The 17741-nt window shown below is 40.7% G+C and overlaps 2 protein-coding genes across 5 annotated transcripts in view; one reads left to right on the forward strand and one right to left on the reverse strand.

The window, feature by feature from the left end:
* Positions 1-7878, reverse strand: part of cfap221 (cilia and flagella associated protein 221) — a 33832-nt gene extending 25954 nt beyond the window's left edge. Inside the window, exons 1-5 of one of the 3 annotated variants that reach the window (XM_062967415.1) lie at positions 7860-7878; positions 3557-3716; positions 2586-2686; positions 334-420; positions 121-216 (exon numbers count right to left, since the gene is read on the reverse strand). In XM_062967415.1, the coding sequence (XP_062823485.1) occupies positions 121-216; positions 334-420; positions 2586-2686; positions 3557-3716; positions 7860-7862 (447 nt within the window). In that variant the 5' untranslated portion in view covers positions 7863-7878. The other 2 variants (XM_062967417.1, XM_062967416.1) reach the window with 2 other exon arrangements.
* Positions 7879-8548: 670 nt separating this feature from the next.
* sctr (secretin receptor) overlaps positions 8549-17741 on the forward strand; it is a 39798-nt gene continuing 30605 nt past the window's right edge. The window contains exon 1 of one of the 2 annotated variants that reach the window (XM_062967420.1): positions 8549-11571. In XM_062967420.1, the coding sequence (XP_062823490.1) occupies positions 11527-11571 (45 nt within the window). In that variant the 5' untranslated portion in view covers positions 8549-11526. The remainder of the gene's footprint in view (positions 11572-17741) is intronic. The other variant, XM_062967419.1, reaches the window with a different exon arrangement.

A 17741-nucleotide genomic window follows, 5' to 3' on the forward strand; every position in this document is an offset into this window, starting at 1 on the left:
CCCGTGTTTCCTGTTTGCTGAGTAAGTTCAGAAACAAGTGCCTCCTCCATATGGAAGTTGTTCTGTATTTTTATTTTCACTTATATAAGGCAAAGAGGGAGCAGCACATATGCAACTTACCTGAGAATGGATTCGGATGCAATCATAATAGTATCGCCATTCATCAGGACAGAAATCAACCATAATTGTAAAAGACAAGCCAGGGACAAGTCGGTACTTTAAAAAAAGACAGAACAATTTTTCAAGAAGTACTTCCAACCCACTTGAATTTCAGTGCAATAAAGCTCAAATAAATGAATAGTATGAAATGTGAAGGCTACAGTTGAGACTTACAGTTTTGGCATATTTGATTTTGAAGTACTTTGTTTCTGGTGGAAGAACATGGATGTTTATAAGATCAGCAGAAATATTTATAAGTTTCTGTAGAACAAAATAAGCCAAGAAAACTACATTGAAAAAACAGGACAACACAATGATATTTTTCTCTAAGTATGTCATTAAATGGTGATTCAGGTAAATGTAAAAAGTGTGGATATTGTATACATTTACAATTGTCTCACCAGTTTTGTGGAAGTTAGGGGCGCAGTCCCCCTGCAAAAGTGGGGAAACCATGAATATCTTGGTGTGTGGGGTGGGACTCCACTGCTGTAATTCCAAGGGAGGATACAGAGGGGAAAGAGGAGGAGAAACAGGTCCCATGTGCCACTTTATTTACCCTGTGGATCCTGGCTCCTTTTCCTCTTTCTGCATGAAGTGAGTGTCTGTTTCACCTGGACAAAGGAAGGGAAGTACCAGGGGAAACAGAAACACGTGACAAACATGAAGAAAAGGAAGAACTAGTTATGCGCAACATTACTTAACAAGCAGATTTGGTTCTTTTTCCTTCTCCTATGTGCTGCATGTTTCTGCTCCTCTGCAACCCCCCTTTCTTTGCATAGGTGAAACAGACACTCATTTCTGAGGGCCCTTGAGTGCTCTAATTGGAGGTCACCTGTGACCAGCAGTGCTGCGGAATTTGAAGAGGCACGAATGGAGGGCTTAAGGGAAAAACATGCCAAGAAGAAGGCCCGTCAAGCCAACACTGACTGGGACCGTCTTCCACCTGGAAACTGATGTCCTCACTGCGGGAGAACATGCAGATCAAGAATAGGTTTCTTCAGCCACCTAAGAATTCACCCACAGGACCCCACGGCTGGAAGACCATCATCATCGAACTACGAGGGATCGCCTAAGTGTAAAAAAAAAAGTGAAACAAACACTCATGGCACATTGGGAGAGGAGCCAGATATGCAGGGTAAGTGAAGTAGTGTGGGGCTGGCTCCTTCTCTTCCCATATGCCTCAAGTATCTATTTCAGCCAAGCAAAATAAGAGAGGTACCAGAGAAAACAGACGTACCCAGCAAACAGGAAAAAAGAGGAAGAACTGGCCCTGTATGTGCCTGTACCATCACTTATCTTGTGGATCTGACACCAGTTCCTGTGCGCTATGTGTTCCCCTTGTCCTCACAACCTCCTTTCCTTTGCCCAGGCAAAACAGATGCTCACAACACAGAGAAAAAGAAGCTGGATCTGCAGGATAAGTGAAATGGCACACAGGGCTGGATATTCCTCTTCCCTTATTTTGTTTTGCCTGAACAAAGGAAGGAAAGTGTTGTACATCTGCCTGAGACTGATTTAGAGAGGATTGTGGGATTGCCTGTGGAATTTCCAGGGACACGAAGTGAGGAAGATTTAAGTCAAGGGAATGATGCTTCTTTCTGTGAGAAAGCCGACTGTGAAATTGCAGACCTTCAAGGTCGGGCCAAACAACCAGAGACATTGGACAAGGAAGAGTCAAGTGAGGAATTAAGTGGCAGCAAAGCACCTGGAGATATGGAAATCAACATAGGCCTTCATTTACAGATCAGAGCAGACAACAGACATCACAGGACAGAGCGGTTGCGTGGGAAAGCTGGGGAGAGATTTCAGGGAAAACGAAATGCTTTCGTGGGAGGATTTTAATTGGCAAATTGTTTACTTTCAAGTTAGTTCAGGCAACATAGCGTTTGGAGTGAGAATCTAGGCCTGAGTTCCTCATCCATGTTTCAAGTTAGCCTTCAGTTTTGGGAATCAAGTATATTGGAAGTTTCTATGTTTCTGTGATTACATTCATGATCACGTTTTCTAAGGATATCTTGTGCTTGTTGACTTAAGCTGTTCTTGAGATTTTTGGCTATTCCTGGATTGTATTGCCTTTGTATCTGTTTAAGACATTTGGATTCCTGTTGGCTTATTGCTCCTTGCTAAATCCTTTTTGGATATACTTATTCTTTCTCTATTCCTGAACTTTTCCTATACTTTTGATATATTTTACAACAAACTGTTTGCTTATATTGTGGACTCTTGTGTGGTGCTGTGATTGTAGGGTTTCCAGGCCTGGGGTGCAACAAAAAGTACTGGATGTAACAGAAACATGCGGGGGGGGGGGGGGGGAGGTACAAGCTCGCAAATAACCAAAACCACAAGTGTAAAAATTGAGAAAGTGGATGAACAACTGTACATAATCACATTACAGACTTTTAGCAAAGAACAATTTCGTTACCTACCAGAACTTGTTGGTGATGTTTTTCTATTTCATACCCTCCAAAATGCATTATGGCAGGTTTAGCCTGTATGACATCATTTCTTAAAAGCTTTGTATAAATCTCTGAAATTAAAAGGAAGACATCACAGGAGGTTTAAGCAATAAATAACACACCAATTACCCAGTAAAAGATTATCACAGTTAAAGTTAATAGCAGCTCGTTTGTTCTATTTCTTTCAGTGAGGTTCAGTTCTATTTAGTTAGTATGGAGCCCCAAGTAGCGCAGCGGGATAAACCGCTGAGCTGCTGAACTTTCTGACCGAAAGGTCGGTGGTTCGAATCCGGGGAGCAGGGTTAGCTTCCACTGTTAGCCCCAGCTTCTGCCAACCTAGCAGTTCAAAAACACGAAAATGGGAGTAGATCAGGAGGTACTGCTCCAGCGGGAAGGTAACAGTGCTCCATGGAGTCATGCCGGCAACATGACTGTGGAGGTGTCTACGGACAACACCAGCTCTTCGGCTTAGAAATGGAGATGAGCACCATTCCCAGAGTTGGACATGACTAGATTTGATGTTAAGGGAAAATCTTTACCTTTACTTATGGTACTGTAGTTTGTGTAGCACAGTATCATCTTTGCACAAAATGGTGTATGATGCTGCTCAAGCCATACATTGAAAACAAGCCACGCATTGGGATGAATTAGAAGTGACATCTATTATTCATGTCCACTTTTCGTCAAGACAAGCTTAGAGCTATCCTGAGCTATCCCAATGTTAGGCCAAAACTCCACTGATTTTTTTAAATAATTGTTTAATACAGAACAGTAGCATTTCTTGCTTTTTTAATGTTTTGAAGGCTTAGAATGCAAGAGGTAAAATGAAGACACATGAAGATGTACTTCATGATACAGTGTACTTTTGGGTACAACCTATGTGAATAAGGGTCTATAAGCAACAACTCTTTTTGACAGAGAATACTGAATCAATTACTTACTAGACTCCAGAAGGTGGTTGGGAACATAAGCTCCTTTCTTAGGCTCTTCCACTAAGTTGCTTAAAAGAAGAGACTCTGTTTTCCTAGAGGATCCTTTGATATTGCTGAAGTCAGACTGGGTTGTTTCTACCACTTCCATCCTTTTGGAGAATCTATTTCCCTGTAAGTATCAAAATGGTTATTCCCTGTGATCAAAATGCAGAACAAGTAGCAGTCGATATGGGAATCCCATACAAAGATGGAACTAAATATTCTAAAAGCACCAGACCCTGTCTAATCTTGAAAGCTAAGTAGAGTCAGCATTGGTTAGTACTTGGATGAGGGACCACTATGAATAGCTGGTGCTATAAGCTACATTTCAGAGGAAGGAGCTGTTAAAATCACTTAAGTATTCCTTGCCCAAGTAAACATTGGCCCCTTCTACACTGCCATATAATCCAGATTATCGAAGTAGATAATCCACATTATCTGCTTTGCATTGAATTAATGAGTCTACACTGCCATATAATCCAGTTCAAAGCAGACAATCTGGATTTTATATGGTAGTGTAGAAGCAGCCCTAGTGAAATTCATGGGGGTGTCATAAATTGACAACGGACTTGAAGGCACACACATACACAAAATACCCCTTTGCAGGTGTACTAACCAGTACTGTATAGAATAACCCAGAAGTAGCTGCAGTATGATATCATCAATTAATTTTTTTAATTATGCCAAAAATTGAGGTTAACATATTTTTTTTGCAACAGGTACATATGGATGAACATTTTCAGCATGCTGTCTATTACATTCCCAAGATCCTTTTCTCCATCAGTTGCTGCAACTTGAAAACATACTGCAAGTTGCTTCTGGCATGAGAGAATTGGCTGTTTACAGAAATGTTGCCCTGGGGACACCCGGATGTGATAGCTGGGAGGCTTCTCTTATGTTCCCGCAAGCTAGAGCTGACAGATGGGAGCTCACCTCATCTTGCAGACTCAAACCGGCAATCTTCAGGTCAGCAACCCAACCTTCAGGTCAGCAGTTTAGCTGGCGCCACCCTAGCTCAATTAGATTTCATTGGTACATATGAACATATAGGATTTTTTGTCCCAACATGCACACTTCATACTTGCATACATTTAAACTCATTTATCTTTTCAATGTCTATTCTGCCAGTTTACGGATATCTCTTTGAAAAGCTTCAACCAGTCTTTCATTTGAATGTTTTTGCAGGTGTGGACAACCCCTTAGTCCAACACTCAAATCTCTATACCACATGGACTCCCAATATAAGAATATACACCTGTGCTATAGAAAAGGATCCTGTTTCACTTATTTTCCTGTAATAAAGAAACACCTAATGACTAAATGAATGTTCTACACTGAAGTTTATTTTCTCCACCCACAGAATACAGCTTGTTCCTGAGGTCCACCTGATTATTTTTGTTGAACTTGGTCAATTTTTTTTTCTTCTGGCAATTATTAAATGCCTCTTTTTTCATCTGCTAAATATTCTTATATTAGAACAACAACTCTGGCATTTCAGTTCTCTACTTCAAATAACTTTAGAATGAGCTGTTTATTTAATCAAGACAGATGTGAAACATAACAGGAGCTAAGAGGGATTACAGGAACATTTGAATAAGCACAGTTATCCAAATATAAATATCACTAGTGGAAACGCACCAAAGAACATTAAGCAACAAATTAGGGTTGGAAACTTTGTAAGGCAAGGCAGGGCATGGAGGAAGCATCAACTTTCCCTCAATCCTTCACAGGTTATATCCTCAGTTTGAAAAAGCACCAGCCAACCTAATCTGAAAGAGTCTGGAAGGTACAGTAAAAACAAGAAGTCTGGAAGGTGCTTTGAGCAAATAAATAAATGCCACTGAAAACAAAACACTTTTTCCCAAGATCCATCAGTGCTGTCAAAATTCAACGGTAAATGCACTGGAAGGAACACAACACCCTCATGCACCACAAACCCTTACAATGCCTCAAAGCTAACAGTATTATTGTACAGAGTTCTGTGATTAAAGAAAATGTTAAGGACTGGTAAAGCAGTGGATGGTGGAAGATACCAGTGATGCTGCTTGCTCTGGCAGCCATGCTGGTTTTGCTAGTGCTTTACACTGAAATACAGCCCACAGCCCCTGGTAAAGTTAGCAGTCTCCCATCCAAGTACGAACCAGGGCTGACCCTGCTTAGCTTCCAAAACTAGACATGACCCGGTAGGGCATTAGGCTCATAGTATCCTTTTAAATCAGTGTTTTTCAACCTGTAGGTCCCCAGATGTTTTTGGCTTTCCACTCCCAGAAATCCTAACAGCTTGGTAAACTGGCTTGGATTTCTGGGAGTTGAGGGCCCAAAGACCTGGGGACCCCACAGGTTGGGAACTACTGTTTTAAATTATTATAAATAACAAATATTTCATATTGATTGATTGATTTTTTATATTCATATATACAGTAGAGTCTCACTTACCAACATAAACGGGCCGATAGAACATTGGATAAGCGAATATGTTGGATAATAAGGAGGGATTAAAGAAAAGCCCATTAAACATCAAATTAGGTTATGATTTTACAAATTAAGCACCAAAACATCATGTTTTACAACAAATTTGACAGAAAAAGTAGTTCAATGAGCAGCAATGCTATGTTGTAATTACTGTATTTACGAATTTAGCACCAAAATATCATAATGTACTAAAAACATTGACTACAAAAACATTAACTACTAAAAGGCAGACTGTGTTGGATAATCCAGAAAGTTGGATAAGCGAAGGTTGGATAAGTGAGACTCTACTGTATATATATGTGTATGTGTGTGTGTGTGTTTTGTTTTAAATGCTATTGTGTGGTGTCATGCCCTTGACAGCCACTTGAGTCCCTATGGGGAAAAAGACAGGATACAAATTATATAAAGTAAATACAGTAGAGTGTCACTTATCCAACATAAACGGGCCGGCAGAACATTGGATAAGCGAATATGTTGGATAATAAGGAGGGATTAAGGAAAAGCCTATTAAACATCAAATTAGGTTATGCTTTTACAAATTAAGCACCAAAACATCATGTTATACAATAAATTTGACAGAAAAAGTAGTTCAATACACAGTAATGCTATGTAGAAATTACTGTATTTACAAACTTGGCACCAAGATATCACGATGTATTAAAAACACTAACTACAAAAAGCGTTGGATAATCCAAAACGTTGGATAAGCGAGTGTTGGATAAGTGATACTCTACTGTAAAACTAAATGGACAGGACCAAACAAATTATGGCAATCCCATGAATTTCATACGCTTTTGTTTGGAGAGGAATACCAAGAGGTATGTTGTAGAAGGCTTTCATGAATCACTGAATCAAACCATGAAAATGAACAAAATTTGACTACCAGTATTAAAAAATTCTAAAATCAGGACAGTAAATAACGAACAACATTCAGAAAACAAGGGAATTCCAGACAGGAAACGATCAGGTCCAGCTAACACCTCCTAACAAAGGATTCCCTTAGGCGAGAAGCAGCCAGGCTTTGAAGCTGCAAGGCCATTCAATGCTAATTAATCTGGCCATTTGTAACATTGACACTTGCCTCAAATAGACAAGAGGTTTTTTTTTCTCCTAACCTGGACTTTCCACAGAAAAATAAACTCCACTTGCCTAGTTTCCAACAGACCTCACAACCTCAGGATGCCTGCCATAGATGTGGGCGAAACGTCAGGAGAGAATGCTTCTGGAACATGGCCATACAGCCCGGAAAACTCACAGCTACACAGAGCACCTTCCTCTGACATATAAGCCTACATTGTTAGTCTCCCATTTACCAGGGCTGACCCTGCTTAGCTTCCAAGATCAAACAGAATCAGGTGCCTTTAGGGTATTTAAGCCTCGTTTTAGGCCCAGAGTGCCCACAAGGGAAGCCCAGCCTCCCTGCCCCCTTTCCCCGCTTCCCAAGTGAGTGCTTGGCCTGCCTGGGCCAGAACCCGGGGTTCTCCTGCTGCTGCTTCTGCCGCCGGCGTCTCTCTTCAACCCCCCCCCCCCCGCCCCGTTGCTAGGTTCGCCCTGCCGCCAACCCTCCCATTGGTTCCAAGCCGCAAAAGAGAAGGAGCAGGCTCTGGGCCGTACCATTATCCTATTGGGGCGGGGGGGGGGGGGAGCGGAGCTGTGAAACCTTGGCCACCAATTTCACAGTGATTTTCTACCCCTCCTCCAGGATTCACCGTGTCTAAAGTTTGCCTTACTGCTTAAGCTCGGAGCAGAAACGTTTGAGTGGCTTGCTGTCGGTGGTGGATTGCAATACGAGGGACTGTACCATTACTTTCTCCGCGTTGAATGAACTTCTCGCCCATCATAGACTGGCTCACTGAGGGCCCTTCCACACAGCCATAGAACCCGGAATATCCAGGCAGGAAATCCCACAATATCTGCCTTGAGCTGGGTTCTGAGTCCACACTGACATATATTCCAGTTCAAAGCAGATAATGTGGGATTTTATTCAGCTGTGTGGAAGGGGCCTCTGGCTAAAATCCACATTGAACTGGATTATATGGCAGTGTGGACACTGGGCACCTTCCACACAGACCCTATATCCCAGGATCAGACCCCAGGTTTTCTGTTTATCCCGATTATCTGGCAGTGTGGACTCATATAATCCAGTTTAAAGCAGAAAACCTGGGATTAGATCCTGGGATATAGGGCCTGTCTGGAAGGGCCCTCAGATAACCCAGTTTAAAGCAGACATGGCCCCTTCCACACAGCTGAATAAAATTCCACTATCTGCTCTGAACTGGAATATATGGCAGTGTGGACTCAGATAATCCAGTTCAAAGCAGATATTGTGGGATTTTCTGTCTTGATATTCTGGGTTAAATGGCTGTTTGGAAGAGCCCTCAGTGTGTTGCAGGGGTTCACAACCTTGTGTTCTCCAAATGTGTTGGATTTCAGCTCCCAGAATACTTCACACTCCATTACACCATGTGACAGAATTTGAAAAATGTACTGTTCCTGGTTTGAAAGTATTATTTTCTGTTAAACTGTGCTGCACACACTTTGAAAGTAATGGTTATATTCCAGAAACTTTGTTTTGATGTCTGCCAGGAAACTATGTTGAATTGGGTTGCTGTGAGTTTTTTGGGCTGTATGGCCATGTTCCTTCCAGTAGCATTCTCTCCTGACGTTTCACCTGCATCTGTGGCTGGCATGCTCAGGTTTGTTCAGAAGTCTGTTGGAAATGAGGCAAGTGGAGTGTATATATACCTATGGAATGTCCAGGGTGGGAGAAAGAACCCAATCCAAAAAATAATTTCCTCTTTGCTCCATCAGAAAATTAAGGGAAAAGATTAATAGGCATTTTAAGAGGCTGTGAAGGAAAGAAACAGTGTAGTAATTGGGGTGCTGGACTATGACTCTGGAGACAAAGGTGCAATTCTCCACTTAACCATGGAAACCCACTGGGTGGCCTTAGGTGAGTCACACACTCTCAGCCCCAGAAAAAACCCATGATAGGTTCACCTGAGGATCATCGTAAGGTAGAAACAATTTGAAGGTGCGCAACAAGAAGGAAGGGAAGGAGGGAGGGATGGAGGGAGAGAGAAAAGGAGGAAAGGTGTTAGTGTAAAGTAGTGGTTCTCAATCTGTGGGTCCCCAGGTGTTTTGGCCTACAACTCCCAGCCAGTTTACCAGCTGTAAGGATTTCTGGGAGTTGAAGGCGAAAACATCTGGGGACCCACAGGTTGAGAACTACTTCTGTAAAGCAATGCAAGGGGCAGAGATGCAAGCAGCTGAAGCAGGTTAAATTACAGCTGATAAGCTGTTTGACGGAATAGAGGGGTGAATGTTGTATAGACAATTATTGATAAATGACTAATGAAATTAACCTTTTGGAAAGGGAGTACAAGGCAAGGGAGCAAGCAAACAAAAAGTAGGGTCTCATTGACTCCCCTTTTTCACCAAAAGAATAAAAAAATGTTTTGCTACTCTAGATAAGAGATGTGGACGTGACAATTATCTTGAAAATCAGAACTTTTCCAAAAGATGGGGAAATTGGGAAACCGCTAGAACTCTAGCTTGTTAGATAATAACATTTTGATTGTCTCTAATGTTTAAATGAGCCAATAATCCCAGTTCAAGAGGAAGGAGTGAGTGTATAAACATCTATAATGAGATCAATCAGAGTGAAACTGATAGGGCTTTTTAGCATTTTAAGCTCAGGAATGCTTTCAATTTAATTCTTCACCACCAGCTTCATTTGTTGCATTGCTTCACAGCAAACAGCATTTATGACAAATCAGATATCTGGAATGTCAATATGAAAGAACAGTGGGCATATGTTATCCTGGGCTTAAGCAGCTGTCTTTTAAAAAATAAAAGTTGTTGTCATATTCTAAATGCAGTTAGTGAATGTCTCTTATCAGAAACGAGAAGACTAAGGACTCCTGTTTCTGACAAAAGACATTCTTGTTGGCTCGGGTCCTACTTGTGTGACTGTATCTTCCCCTACAAACCAGCGCAAGCTCTTAGATCTGCCGGGGAGGCCCTTCTCGCTCCCGCCTCCGTTGAAAATATGACTGATGAGGACAAGGGAGAGGGCCTTCTTGGTGGTGCCCCCACCCCCTGGCTCTGCGATTCTTTCCCTAGGGAGATTAGATTAGCACCTACCCTGGCTACATTCTGCAAAAATTTGAAGACTTGGATGTTTCAATGTGCTTTTGAAGAGTAGGTCCGTTTTCATCACCATCCAATCTTAACTATTTACTGCCCTAACCCTCAGCACTTTACCCTATTCCTGAATCTCATTGCCTTGCATTTTTGCACATGCCTGCCTTCCCTGTAATTTCTTAATAGCCCCAGCGTTTAATCATGATGCTCGCTATGTATTTTCTGATTGTTATTTTACTGTTACTGTTTTAATTATATATGCTGTCGTCGTATTGTTTTATCTGTTGATCAGGCTTGGTCCCCATGTGAACTGCTCCGAGTTCCCTCGGGGAGATGGAAGCGGGTTATAAATAAAGTATTCTTCTTCTTCTTCTTCTTGTTGTTGTTGTTGTTGTTGTTGTTGGAGACAGGGATATTTTCAAATTAAGGGCTCTGAAAACATCCTCACTCAAGATAATCTATGGAAGTTTGAGATGCTAATGCATTGCATAATTGATTTCTATAAATCAACCTGAATGTATTTACCAGAATGACAGTGATGTTCTATAAAATAAAACAAATAGAATGAAGATGCAGTTTTTGCACACCCATCTTAAATAATGTCCTACTGAATCTAGCAACACTTGCTTCTGAATACTCCTGATGCATGTGGGCTGCACACGTTAATAACTCAGGTTTTATTGTCACCCAGGGATCCATATAGGTGCTGACTTAAATGTGTTTATACAGTACTTGTATCAGTTCCCTTGGGGGAGTGGACAGTGGGTCATATGCTATATCCACCCACTCAAGCTTAGTCCTGCCTAGTTTTACAACTATTGAACTTACACTTGTAGAAGCTCACTTGTCCTCTCCAGAGATGCACATTGTGGGCGAGACTTTAGTAGATCAGCTTGGGCCAGGTTGAATCACACTGTGCAATGATTTTGTTTTCTAGCTGGACATGTCCTATGTATTCAATCTTCTCCTTCCAGGCTCTGGAAGAACGACCATCTGCCTTTTGACAGTTTTATCTTTGCTTTCATGAAACAGATGTCTCGTGTGCGAACCTTGTTTTGCTGGCTTATCCGTGGGAACGTAAAGGACTGATCGATAACAATGAATAATTAGGGAGGGTGGATGGCATCTGGAAAGTGAAGCATAAAGGTGCCTGCAGCTTTAGCGGAGGCAGAGAGGTACTGCTGATCCTCTGGAGCAGATGTTCACAGGAGGCAGAGTGCTAAGGAATCCAAGACAGTTTGAATGAAAAGCCCTGAGAGAATTTGCTGAAGGAACCTTGCATTCTGTATCTGAGAGATGAAAGAAACAGACAACTACTGACCATGTGGAACATACTAATGATTATCCTTTCATCTTCAACAGTAATTGTAAGTAAAGGAAAAGGTTTATAGTATGCATTGTGACAAAGAAATAAATACATGCACGGTCAGTGTAGATCTTTCACTAAAATGGGGAGGGAAAGAAATAGGTGAGAAAAATATTAGTGAAGTAACAGTCCAATTCTATGCAGATTTCAGTAGGACATACTTCCAGAGAACTGTTTAAAGACCTTAAGTGAAGACTTTACTTCTAATACTGCATTGCTATGCTCTCATATGTGGGAAGAAGCCATGCTAAACACAATGCTACTTTATGATCGACATAGACAGGGTTGTGATGAGGAAGCTTGAGTTTCATTCCCAGAGTTTTGAACTGATAACTGCTTAAAATCTGGTAATCCAATTCTCTGTTATAGGAATTGTGTGCACAAATATAGGATATTTAGTAGGCAAAGGGATCTTGTAGCACCTTTGAGACTGACAGGTTGTAGTACAAGCGTTCATACATTCAATCAGTGGGTTCAGTCTACAAAAGCTTATTCTACAACTAATCTCAAAGATGCTACAAGGTTGTTTTTTTTTTTTTTGCATATCAGTCTAGACTTACCACCATAGGTAGCCTTGGCTTACAAGAGCACAATTCCTCCCTAGCAACTTACTTCTTTAATTTTTTTTTACTGTGCTCATCTGCAAATAGGATAGGCAAGGTTCACTGTGGTCCTGAAATGGTTTGTGTTTGTCATAAGAGTTTATCTCATCTGTGAATTTCTCAAGTCTATAAAATGGCTGTGACGCTGTTTGCTCTATCTTCATAGGGAGACAGCTGCCAGTCAAAAAATAAATATTTGCTTATGATTAATATGTTCATTATTGGTTATAATAGGTATGCTCATTTTATTGTCAAATGCATGTCTTTTCTAAAGTTTATTTCTGGCTTGCTTTCATGATAAATGATTTATATTGGCTTATATTGTATTATTAATTTGGACCAAGAAATGGCTACTTCAGACAAGAACAAAAGATATATAACAAATTGAAGTTGTACACTTTGCAAATAAAATTCAAATTGGGAAAAGGTCTATTCTATTTCTAGTGTTAAAAATGAAGAATTCAAGGTATTATATAAAGTTTTGATAAAATTATTATTAATCAGCATGTAACTGTTTTACAAAGGGTTGGTTGGAAAGAAGTATCTGTTTACTCCTAGTCAGTGTTTTATATTCCCTTAAACCTATTTATCAGTTAAACAAAATAAAACAGTAAAACAGCTGTCATTTTCACAATTCAATTAGTTTTGTTTACTTTTCAGTCACAGTGAAACTTCTTGTCATGGTAATGTCTGATAACAATTACTGTTCTGTTTGTCTTATATGCACTATATAAAAAGAATGTATGATGTGGTATTGAAATTCTGGGACAAGAATGCTCTTTTCCAATGCTGTCTGGATTTTTCTTTATTTAGAATTATTTCTTTGCAGTATTGGATTGGGAGATGGGTGCAGACTGGGCATGGCTTAGCCATTAGATCATATGCAGTGAGTTAGCCATTCCTCTCATCCTCTCTTGTGTTGTATGTTACTTCTGAAGCATTCATAATGTCAGAGAACAATAGAGCAGAAAGGGACCAAAAAGGCCATGAAATCCAACCTTGTGCCATGTAGGAATACATGCTCGTCCAACCATACTCTGAGATAGTCTATTCCATTATTAAACAGCACTTTCCATTAGACTTCTTCATCATGTTTTGGTAGAATCTTTTTCATTCATCTTATAATTTTAACAAACCCTACATACTTATGTATAAGTCTATATATTTTAATCAAAATCAATTCAGAAAACCTGGATTGACTTACTTATCTAAGGTAAGAAACCACCCCTTTTTCTAAATAGAGTGCTGAAAGGCAAAAGCTTTGTCTATCCCAGGAGAACCTAAACGAAGCACCGATGCCCTGTACTCTCTCCAGTGCGGTGTCACTTCTGGCCTTTTTGAATGCCTGGGTGGGGAAATAGTGGCATTGGTGCTTTCTCTTCTCTGAGAAATGACCCTCGATTATTTGCAGTTTATAGCAAAATCCATAATTTTGGCCCCCAAACCTGCTCTTGATTTATATAGGAGGTCGACATAAAAATAAGTATATATGGTATATTATCTAGGGCCCCTTCTACATTGTCCTTGTATCCCAGGATCTGATCCCAAATTATCTGCTTTGAACTGGATTATATGATTCTCCACTGTCAGATAATCTGGGATAAAAAGATAATCTGGAATCAGATCCTGAGATATAGGGTAGTGAAGAAGGGGCCTAGGTTACCCTTGCAATATCCTGGGAAAACAGATTGCTGTCACTAGCATTCTGTTGTTATAGGTAAGGAGAAGTGGTTAATGGTAGTGGCTTGTTGCTCAAAATAATTGATAGCAGAAACAAGATTGGAAGATGTCATATATTGAGAGACAGTGTGGTCTACTGAATTGATTTGAGTGCTGGACTAGGACATGGGGACTTTGAAGCAGAGTTCAAATCCCCGCTAGGCCATGGAAACCCACTGGGTTGCTTTGGGCAAGTCACACACCCTCAGCTTCAGGGGAAAGGAAAGACAACTTCCCGAAACAAATTCTGCCAAGAAACCCCACGATACATTTCCCTTAGGGTTGCCATAAGTCATAAATGACTTGATGGCATTCAACAACATGTTGAGAACATGAGCAATGGTTCTCTTGTTCCTTATGGTCTCTGTAATCTCCTCACTAAAACTTTTCTCCTATGCCAGCAGTTCTTGTAATGAATATCTCTCCAAAGGTTTCAAACCTCAAGCTCCAGGTTGCATGGCCAATGTATAGTAATTATTGGAGATATTTTTAAAATCTGACTGGTTCCTCAAAATTGTGCCTAGAATGGGGATTCTGTGCCCACTCCCAATGGTGTTGACTACAATTTCCATAATTCCTGACCATTTGCTAGACTGACTAGTGTTGGAGTTCAAAAGTCTTGCGGGTCACATCTTCCCCACACTGCTTTAAGTGTTTGCACTAAGATTAATAAGGAACCCCTAGCCTGGAAATATTGTTGTTTTCAGGATATACTGTATATATCTGCTATGTGAGACCTATAGTCTACCTCTGCATTATACATTCTTTGCTAGGCTTCCTGGCCAGTTGGAGAATGGGAATATGTACTTTGCTCTCTTTAGATACTGCAGAGCTGGTAAAAGGTAAAGGTAAAGGTTTTCCCTTGACGTTAAGTCCAGTCGTGTTCAACTCTGGGGGTTGGTGCTCATCTCCATTTCTAAGCCGAAGAGCCAGTGTTGTCCATAGACACCTCCAAGGTCATGTGGCCGGCATGACTGGTACTTATTGATCTACTCACATTTGCATGTTTTCGAACTGCTAGGTTGGTAGGAGCTGGGGCTAACAGCAGGCGCTCATTCCGCTCCTGGGATTTGAACCTGGCATCTTTCGGTCTGCAAGTTCAGCAGCTCAGCGCTTTAACACACTGTGCCACAGAGCTGGTACCTAGGAACAAACACATTGTTGGTGATGGTGGTACATTTTGGTCTCATAGGCTGCTGACTCCTTCCAGAAGAACAGAGTTTCATGCTCTTGCCTTTTTCAGACATCTAACTTGACTTACGTTTATGAACATCACCTAGTATTTACAGTGGTAGACTCTCCTGGAAATATTATGTCCCGTTTACATTTTCTGACATGTTTACAAGGTGAGGTGAGCATTCTCCTTCCTTCTTGAGGGATGGAAAATGTCTTGTTTGGAAACAAAACAGAGCAGACTTGTTATAAATCATCATGGTTTGACCTGAGCAGCTCCAGTTTCTCTTCCCATGTTGGAAGTTAGAAGAGTCTAGAAATTTTTAAAATTAGATGTGGGCCATCCTAGAGATGCACTAGTGATTGGGTGAGGATTAATAAGGCAAGCTCTCCATCCTGATATATTCTTGGGCACCATGTTTCTTTACCATAGATTGCTCTTCACACTTATTTTCCCATGGTTGCAGACAGACAGAAAGTCCTTGCACTTCCTAAAACCCAGGGATAGGTAGATCCACTTTATAATACTTTAACCATCATGGCTATGCCATGAAATCCTAGGATTTTTAGTTTTGAAGGTAATTAGAAATATCTGCTACAGAAAACTCAGTGCTGTAGTTCAAAGAAGTACATTAGAGAATGCTTAATATGTCACTTAACTATGTATCCTAGAATTCCATTGGAAGTACAGTAGTCAAGATAATTAAAGAAGTATCAAATTGCCATGATTCTGTAGTGTGAATACAGTGAGATAATGATTGACGCTCCCGTTTCCAAAAGTGAGATTCTGGCTTGGGACTGTTTCACAAGACTAACTATGATGTGCCCAGGATAGATTTTGGAAACATTACTTTTGGCACTACAACCACGGGGGGCCCCCGTGGCACAGCAGGTTAAACCGCTGAGCTGCTGCACTTGCTGACCAAAAAGTCGGCAGTTTGAATCCGGGGAGCGGGGTGGACTTCTGCTGTTAGCCCCAGCTACTGCCAATTCAACAGTTTGAAAACATGCAAATGTGAGTAGATCAATAGGTACCGCTCCGGCGGGAAGATAATGGTGCTCCATGCAGTGATGCCGGCCACATGACCTAGGAGGTGTGTACGGACAACTCCGGCTCTTTGGCTTAGAAATGGAGATGAGCACTAACCCCCAGAATCGGGCACGACTAGCCTAATGTCAGGGGAAAACTTTACCATTACTTACTACAACCATGTAGCCAGCATATAGTCCAAAAAATAAGTCATCTATGGATGTGTCTACAGTACAGTCCAAGCAGAGATATTTTCCCTCCTCTCTTCAACTTTTCAATATTTTGTTTTATAACGTGGAAGTGAAATAGTGGAAGTGACATTATCTACTGCATGCACAAAGATACTGTGAAAGTTCAAAGATTTAATTATAGCACCTATGTTAAATAAACAAGGACATTTTTGGCTACATAAATATTCACCCACCCCCAATACTGGCAGTCCCCAAGTTACAAACAAGATAGCTTCATAGGTTATGTAGGTTTGTTTTTAAGTTGAATTTGTATGTAAATTGGAACAGGTACATTTTTACAGTATAACTCTAGCTTTGGCTTGCATAGGGAAGGGTTAATACCCCTGTGCTGTTGTTTTGCCATCTGTGCTCCTGTTCAGAAGATTTCACGTAACTTTCTGTTCCTATGATAATTGGAATTTGAAAAAAAGAGGCATGTTGTGGAAAGCTTCAGTGGAGACACCTTTTTCTTATGATAACCCTTTTAGGGGTGAATTTGTCTTCCTAGGGATAGATTTCTCTCACTGTTGTCTCACTCCTGTTCTTAACTATGAGTCATTTGCAAGTCAGATATTTGTAACTTGGGAAGTGCCATTACTTGGTAGAAAGGTCTTGGGCAGAGTAGTTGCAACTATCAGCTTTGTGTATCTAGACCATTTTTATTCTTTCTTTCTTTCTTTTTTTGGACAAAATTGCCCCAGCTCTGTCAGGATAGATGAGGATTGTTGATGAATTGTAGCATGCAAGTCCTGTGACAAATCCTCAATTGGACTGAAATTTGGGCTTTTCTGGACTATTCTAAGTATGCATCGGTAATGCAGCTTGACACCTCTCTAGTCATTCTTCAGTGCTATGGAATCCTGGGAGCTGTAGTTTTCCATGGTCTTTGGCCTTGTTTACCAAATAGTGCTGGTGCCACACCAACTACATATTTCAGAATTGAATAGTATTGAACCATGGCAGTTAAGTTGACATGAAAATGCATCATTTCTACAATGTGGATGCATTCTTAAATAGTCAGTTATTGTTTTAGACCACCCCAGAAGTACTTGGCATGTTTGGGGTCATTGTCTATACCGGCTTCACATTCCTAGCATAGTTAACAATTTCACCCTCTAGCATTGCTTTGTATTCCGTTCTACCCATCCTGCTTCAGTCTGGATCATTTTCTGAATCTATGCCAAGGATAAACATTCCCACAACATACAAGCACCATATTTCATTGAACAGAGACTCTTCTCATGGCAATGAACCTTATTGGCTTTGTGCCCTGCATAGTGTTTTGTGGAAAGGCCCAAAAGTTCAGTTTAAGTCTCATCAAACCAGAGAATCTTTCCCCACATCTTTGCTTTGTCTCCCAAATTCTACATGGTCTTTAATATGAACTGGTTTCATCAATGGTTTTCTTATTGCCACT

The sequence above is a fragment of the Anolis carolinensis genome, chromosome 1 (genome assembly GCF_035594765.1).
Source record: "Anolis carolinensis isolate JA03-04 chromosome 1, rAnoCar3.1.pri, whole genome shotgun sequence".
Classification (NCBI taxonomy): domain Eukaryota; kingdom Metazoa; phylum Chordata; class Lepidosauria; order Squamata; family Dactyloidae; genus Anolis; species Anolis carolinensis.